Below are 8,622 nucleotides of genomic sequence, written 5' to 3'. Positions count from 1 at the left end.
AATTAAAAAAAAAAAAAAGAAGACACAGAAATATGAGGTTTTGGTAAACAGAACAGATGTTTGATATTAGCATTTATTATATGGTTATTTAGTTTCCTGAGAGCAGATAACACTATATATATGTCTTCATAACCATCCTAACGCCTTTCAACTAACACTCAAATATTTGATGGATCCATCAATTGATTAAATGACTGGCTTTAATTACTGGCTATCTGCCTTTTCTATAAGATGGAGGTTTACAGTTAGAGTCTAATTAAGTTTTTCATGCAACAAGCAGCTATTTAGTACCTATCGTAGTACATATTGCACACTACATGGGTTGGAATAATACAGTGTGGCATAGTCTTTGCCCTACAAACATTCACAAGAGATTAGAAGAATTAAGTAATATGCATAGTTACTAAGTATGAGGTTGTTGTTGTTTTTGTGAGGTGCCATCTAGTCAGTTTTGATTCATAGTGACCCTTTATACAACAGAACAAAACACTGCCCAGTGCTAAGTATAAGGTATTATATGAAAAACTGCCTGAATCCATCATTTAAAATACTTCTGTAATTATCTGTTTAATCCTATCTTTCTCGCAGATCTTGAGTGCAAGGAAGTCTACCATGCCTCAGTATGAGCAACACTCTTTTATACAACTGATAGGATAATCTATTGAGATCCTCAATTGGTAACAAAATACACCACAATCAGATTAGCAAAACAAACATACATAAAAAAGAAACAAAACCCACTGCCATCAAGTCAATGTCAACTTACAGAAACCCTAGAAGATGGAATAGAGAAGCCCCACAGGGTTTCCAAAGCTGTATATGTTTACAAAAGCAGACAGTCACATCTTTCCCCCATGGAGCAGCTTTTGAGTTCAAACTGCCAACCTTTCAGTTAGCAGTGCTCACTTAACCACTGCACCACCAGGGGTCCTGAATTAACATGAATTCGTAATTCCACAGTGTTGAAAATAGCCAACTAGCTTTAAAATGAACTATGAAAGGGCCTTCAAAAAATTACTTCCAGTCTAACTAGATCAGTAAATATAAAACATCCTCAAAATAGCAGCTGGAAGGGTAAAAAAAAGGAGAAAAGGCTTAGGAAGTAAAATGTAGGTTACCTAAATAAACAGCTCCTCTAAATGGGAGGGAGATGAAAACGAGCTGCCTATAAAATGGCGTGACCCTGAACTGGGCACACAGTAAAGATTTAATAAATGCATACTACCCTAGCTTCACATGAGCTGTACATCTTGAATGTAAGGTATAATGTGCAGACACTTACTTGAAATAAAAACAAACATAATGTCCTGAAGACTGAAGAAACCATTCCTCTAATTCTCATTCAAAATCTATCTAAAAACTAGCCATTTTATTAACTGTATCTCTAAAAGTACATTATGTTAACTGATACAGATCCTAAAAATAAACAAAAAACTTCTCATCTGAAGAAAAGTTCATAGGCAGTTTCTTAAATTCACAGAAAGTAGTATCTAAACATCTGGCACATAAATGACAAAATGTTTCTTTGAAGAAAAAAAAAATCATAAAAGCATTATCCAAAAAGGGGTATGTAAGAATTTCTGATGTCTAGTTATGTTATTTTCTTAAAAAGTAATTCATTAAGACTGTCTCTACAAAAATATATTTTATATGTACGTGGGATGTGTTTATTTCTCTACTGAAATGAGAACTAACATGAGAAGAGCATATTAACAAGTTCTGATGAGATAATTAGCATATTGAAAACTAACAATTTGGCACATGGGATGTATATGAAGAATGCCTGTCCTCCAGTCATGAGGACTAAGATGCCTCTTGATTTATTCTGAAGCAATCTTTTAGTGAAAAGAGCAACAGAGAAGAATACAACATACGAATAAGGACTTGGACAACTTCCCATGAGGAAAAGCACAGTAAAGCCGGGTGTGAGAAAATTATATACTGCATACTATACATTATACTAATGTACTCTTTTCTTAAATTACTCTTACTGATTAAGGGAAGAGAGAGTGAAATTTAGAGTCCTTAGTTCTATCTAAAATTGTTTTTTATGGGTTTTAGTAATATTGAATAAAGCTGTACAGATACTAACTTGTTAAATTTTGTGAAAGTGAGTTACATAATGCACCATTATAAATTATCTTGTGATGACATTCTTGAAAAGCTCTCACCTGTCACATACCCACCCCAGCACACACACACAATGACACCAGAAGGCAACACTCTGCTTTACCTTCTGCTGAAAAGTCTGCTACCTCCAACGCTTGAGGTCCATACACGAAGCCCTCCTGGAATCTATGAACACAGCAGAGGCAAAAGGCAGAGAAGTTTATGTAGATTTAAAAGTTACACTGCCCAAAATATAAAATGGCAAATGCCTATCACAAGTCTACTTATCTGCCAAAGAAATCAGATTTCAGATTTGACAATGAGCACATCAATAATATACTGATTGCATTCAGAGATTATTACATATTACACAGCTATGGAAAGATCTAAAGTTGAACCTAACTAATTTATATTCTCACCCAAAAGAAATAATTACACGACTGGACAAACTAACAGGGCCATAAATAATGAATTCATATATGCTGAAAGTATTTAGTTTTTTTTAATTATGTGAAAAAGCCAATATATATATAAGAAATACAGAATAAATTAAGTAGAAAAATAAACTTTACAAAACGGAGCACACTGAACCTACAGCTCACAGTACATTCTCTTCTTAGAACCAGAAATTGTTGGAAATACAGGAGAAAAACAATTACATTCAAAACAGACCTAGAAGAGATGAAAGTGAAGGAGAAAAGTAAAACTGTAAAGATTTTCCAAAGGTAAAATTTAATTCTGAAGTGCTACATATGCTAAGATCTATGGGAGAAATCTACCTAGCTCCAATTTTATAAAGTAAAAATTAGAATGAAACATTACAGGCTTTTCAGAAAACATTTACGTAAAATTTACAATTTTGAATCAGGTAAATTAATTTCAGTCTTCTGATGGCAAGAATAAAAGACTACAAAATATAGCTGGTTATGAGAAAAGGAATCAGTTAAATTTTATTAGCTATTAAATTTAACAGGCAAACATGTTATCTTTGTAAAATGTTTAGAAATTCTTAAAAGTAAAATCACATGGATCAGAGTTGTACAGCCAATTATCCCACCACTCGTCTGTCAGTTTGTCGTCCCGTGGTGGCTTTGTGCTGCTGTGGGGCTGGAGGCTATGCCACTGGTATTTCAAATATCAGCAGAGTCACTGGTGGTAGACAGGTTTCAGCAGAGCTTCCAGACAAAGACAGAGTTGGAAGAAGGAAGGGGCCATCCGCTTCTCAAAGAACTGCCCAGTGAAAACCTTATGAATAGCAGTGAAACACTGTCTGATGTATTACTGGAAAACTTTATGAATAGCCCTGAAACACTGTCCAATGTAGTGCCAGAAGATGAGCCCACCAGGTCAAAGACACTCAAAATACAACTGCAGAAGAGCTACCTCCTCAGAATAGAGCCGACCTTAATTATGTGAACAGAGTAAAGCTTTCGGGACCTCCATTTGCTGATGCGGGATGTCTCAGAATGAGAAGAAACAGCTGGAATGTATGAAGTATGAATCTAAGGAAAACTGGAAGTCAACAAAAAAGAAATGGAATGAATGAAGATTGATATCCTAGGCATTAGTGAGCTGAAATGGACTGCTTTTGGCCATTTTGAATCAGACAACCATATGATCTACTATGCTGGGAATGACAAATTGAAGAGGAATGGCGTGGCATTCATCATCACAAAGAATGTATCAAGATCTATTCTGAAGTACAACGCTGTCAGTGATAATATCCATTCGCCTATAAGGAAGAACAGTTAATACTGCTATTATTCAAATTTACACACCAACTACCAAAGCCAAAGATGAGGAAATTTTTACCAACTACTACAGTCTGAAACTGACCAAACAGGCAATCAAGATGTATTGATTATCACTGGTGACTGGAATGCAAAGTTGGAAACAAACAAGAATCACCAGCAGTTGGAAAATATGGCCTTGGTGATAGAAATGATGCTAGAGATGGTATAACAGAATTTTGCAAGACCAACAACCTAATGCTTGGAAATATCTTTTCAAACACAAAAATGGGGGACTATACACACTGACCTTGCCAGATGAAATATCTCTCCAACTGCAGCTGAGTTGATTATAACTAATAGCAACCCCACAGGACAGAGCAGAACTGCCTCCATAGGGTTTCCAAGGCCACAAATCTTTACAAGCACAGACTGCCAAATTTTTTTCCCATGGAACAGATGGTTGGTTCAAAGCACCAACCTTTCAGTTAGTAGCTTCAACCACTGCACCACAAGAAGTCCTGCATGGAATACATAGGAATCAAATCAACTACGTTTGTGGAAAGACACAATGGAGAAGCTCAATATCATCAGTCTGAATAAGGCCAAGAACAAACGATCAATTGCTCATAAGCAAGTTCAAGTAAAAGCTGAAGAAAATTAAAACAAGTCCACGAGACACAAAGTATGACCGTAAGTATATCCCACTGGAATTTAGACACCATTTAAATAATAGATAGATAATAAATAAATAAATAATACATGTGATGCATTGAGTACCAATGACTAAAGACCAGATGAATTGTCTGAAGATATGAAGGGCATCATAATTGAAGAAAGCAAAAAGTCATTTAAAAGACAGGAAAAAAAGAAAATACCAAAACGGTTGTCAGAAGGATCTCTGAAACTTGCTCTTGGAATGGAAAAAATGATGTAAAATGGCTGAACCAAAGATTTGAAAGGGCAGTTCAAGAACCAAAGTAAAGTGTTATTATGAAATATGCAAATATCTGAAGTTAGAAAACCAAAAGGAAAGAATAGGCTCAGAATTTCTCAAGCCAAAAGAACTGAAGAAAAAATTCAAACCTCAATTTGTAATACTGAAGGATTCTAAGGGCAAAATATTGAACAACACAGGAAACATCAAAAAGATGGAAGAAATACAAAAAGTCCCTATACCTAAAAGAACTGGTCAACATTGAAGTATTTCCAAAGGTAATGTATGATCAAGAACCAATGACAATGAAAGAAGTCCAAGCTGCCCTGAAGGTAAATAAGGCTCTAGAAATTGACAGAAAACACATTGAGATGTTTCAACAAATGGATTCAATGCCAGAAGTGCCAACTCAACTATGCACAGAAATCTGGAAGACAGATACCTGGCTAACTGACTAGAAGAGATCCATGTTTGTGTCCATGCCAAAGAAAGGCAATACAACAGACTGGAAATTATTGAACAGTATCATTAACATTACAAATAAGTAAAATTTTTAATTGATTTTAAAACAACAGGGCAGTTTCAACAGGGAACTGTCAGAAATTCAAGCCAGATTCAGAAGAGGGCATGGAATGAGTGATTTTGTTACTGATATCAAATATAATCTTGGTTGAAAAGACCATACTAGGAGGATGTTTACCTGTGTCTTACTGACTATACAAAGACATTTGACTGTGTGGATCACAACAAATTATAGATAACATTGCAAAGAACGAGAATTGCAGAACACTTAATTGTGCTCATGAGGAACCTGTGCATAGATCAAGAGGCAGTCGTACAAACAACAGGATACTGTGTGGTTTAAAATCATAAAATGTGTGTATCAATGTTGTATCCTTTCACCATACTTAATCAACTTGTATGCTGACCAAATAATCCAAGAAGCTGAACTCTATGAAGAAGAAGGTACCATTAGGACTGGAGGAAGACAGAGTAACTACCTGTGATAAGCAGATGACTCAACCTTGCTTGCTGAAAGTGAAGAGAACTTGAAACACTTACTAATGAAGACCAAAACTACAGCATTCACTATGGATTACACTTCAACATAAAGAAAACAAAAATCCTCACAACTGGACCAATATGCAACATCATGATAAATGGAGAAATGATTGAAGTTGTCAAGGATTTCATTCTACTTGGATCCACAATCAACACTCATGGAAGCAGCAGTCAAGAAATCAAACGACATACTGCATTGGGCAAACCTGCTACAAAAGACCTTTCAGATGTCTTTAAAGTGTTTAATAGCAAAGATCTCATTCGAAGAATAATAAAGTAGGAAGTCTTACAATGCCCAATCTGAAAACCTACTATACAGCCACGGGAGTTAAAACAGACTGTTAATTGTACAATGACAGACACAAAGACCAGTGAAACAGAACTGAGAATCCAGAAAAATCCACCCTCCTGTGATCAGCTGATCGCTGACAAAGCACCAAAACCCATTAAGTGAGGCAGAGTCTCTTTAACAAATGATCCTGACAAAACTGGGTATCCATTTGTAGAAAAATGAAACAAGATCCATACCTCATACTATACACAAAAACAAACTCAAGATGGATCAAAGACTTAAATGTAAAACTTAACACTATAAAGTGTATCAAAGAGAAGATAAGGGCAAACTAAGGTGCCCTAATATGTGGCATAAATAGACTATCAAACATAATTATACATACACAAACAGCAGAAGATAAAGTAGATGACTAGGACCTTCTAAAAATCAAATTCTTATGCGAATCAAAAGACTTCTCCAAAAGAGTAAAAAGAGAACCTGCAGACTGGGATAAAATATTTGGCAACAACACATCCAACAAGGGACTTATCTCTAAAATTTATAGAAAACTTCAACACCTCAGTGTCAAAAAGACAAACAATCCAATTAAAATATGAGCAGAAGACAGGAACAGACACATCACCAAAGAAGATACTTGGGCAGCCAACAAACACATGAAAAAATGTTCACAATCATCAGCCACTTGAGAGATGCAAATCAAAACGAGATACCATCTTACCCCAACAATAACAGCAATGTTCAACAAGACAGAAATAAAGGCTAGCAAGGGTTTAGAGAGATTGAAACTCTCATACTCTGCTGTTGGGTCTGCAAAATGGTTTAAAAACTGTAGAAAAGGGTATGGCGCATCCTGGAAAAGTTGAAAATACAATTTGATCCAGCAATCCCACTACTAGCTATATACCCTCAAGAAATTAGAGCTGGGGCTCAAATAGATTTAGGCACACCCATGTTCATCACAGCACTATTCACAATAGCAAAGAGATGGAAACAACGTAAGTGTTCATCGATGGATGAAAGGACAACAAAACTATGATACACACACACAGTGGACTACTACTCTACACTAAAGAATAATAAAGAATCAGCGAAACACCTTATAACGTAGATGAACTTAGAAGACATTACGCTAAGTGAAATAAGTCAACCACAGAAGCCACTATTAGTAAGTGGAGTCAACTGCTGTAAAAAGTCAAGGAAAGGTTTACACAAGGAAGGAAACTTCCTTTGTTGGTTACTAAGGATAGGAGAGGAGGGGATGGAAAATTGCTAGATAGGCAAGAAACAAGTTTTGTTTTGTTTTTGTTTGTTTGTTTTAAATCTCTGCTGATTTGGATGGGTTGGGTGAAGGTGAAAAAACAGCAAGAAGGCAGTTGCAGGAGTAGAGAAGAGGTTATCCTGCTCTTTTTTGGGAACCAATTGTACAAGCCCTGGGAATGTAGGCCTCCCCTCTCCAGGGCCTCAGGCTGTTCTGTCCCAAATAAGCCTGTGTGGGAGACTCCATCTTTTCTTCCTGTTTAATTAGCATCACCACAACAGTTGAGCAGTCTGGACCTTCTCCCACCATTTTAGCACCCCAAAATCTAAACCAGACCTGTTGCTATGAGTCAATTCTGGCTCAGCAATCCCATGTATTATTATAGAGTAGAACTGCTCCAGAGGGTTTTCTTCTTCTTCTTCTCCTTCTTTTTCTTTTCTGTGCTCAACTACTGCTTCACCAGGGCCCCTTTCTATAAGCCTAAAACCCACTGCTGTGGAGTTGACTCTGACTCCTACTGGCTCCATAAGGTTTTCTTGACTTCAATCTTTACAGAAGCAGTTCACCAGTTCCTTCTTCCGCAGAGTTTGAACTGCCAACCTTTAGGCAGTAGGTGATTGCAAACCACTTTGCACAACCAAGGGACCTCTTTCTCAGCACCCACCAAAAAAACCAAATCCATTGCCATTGAGCCCCTGAATTGATTCCAGCTCATAATGACCCCATAAGACAGAGGAGAACTGCCCCATAGGGTTTCCAAGGCTATATATTTTTTCCCCCATTTTCAAAAAATATCATTGTGCTTTGGGTACAAATTTACAGAGCAAAATTCATTTTACATTCAACAATTCATGTACATTTGATTTCATGCCCCAATTACCATAACAAACTCCCCTCCCCTCCCATCCCTGTGACTACCTTCTCCCTGTACCCTCAACTAAGCACTCCTGCCTGTCCAGCTTTCCCTCTATGTGAAGGTTGCCCCTCTGGTACCCCATGGCCAATTGCTCTAAGGGGTGTATGTCCCTAGAGGAGATGGGTGCATTGCCCTGGGGTAGAGCATGTTAAGTCTTTCTACTCTTGGGCTGAAAGCATGTTAAGTCTTTCTACCCTTGGGCTGAGAGCCAATCCACGGGAGTGGGTCCAATTCTAGGTCCAAAGGGTAACCCAGGGCCACAGTCTTGGGGGTTCCACCAGATTCTATCCAACCAGTAATTCTGGTCATTTTTGT

The 8,622-nt window shown here is 37.1% G+C and overlaps 1 protein-coding gene across 1 annotated transcript in view; it reads right to left on the bottom strand.

The window, feature by feature from the left end:
• Positions 1-8,622, bottom strand: part of CDK19 (cyclin dependent kinase 19) — a 219,052-nt gene that overhangs the window by 181,425 nt on the left and 29,005 nt on the right. Inside the window, 2 exon segments of the mRNA XM_042780937.1 lie at positions 907-930; positions 2,234-2,295. Coding sequence (XP_042636871.1) covers positions 907-930; positions 2,234-2,295 — 86 coding nt within the window.

Source organism: Orycteropus afer, unplaced genomic scaffold (assembly GCF_000298275.1).
Source record: "Orycteropus afer afer isolate SDZICR_OR568_19922 unplaced genomic scaffold, OryAfe1.0 scaffold00072, whole genome shotgun sequence".
Taxonomy (NCBI): domain Eukaryota; kingdom Metazoa; phylum Chordata; class Mammalia; order Tubulidentata; family Orycteropodidae; genus Orycteropus; species Orycteropus afer.
Note: the sequence above shows the minus strand (reverse complement) of the source record. Positions and strands in the feature narration are given on the sequence as shown.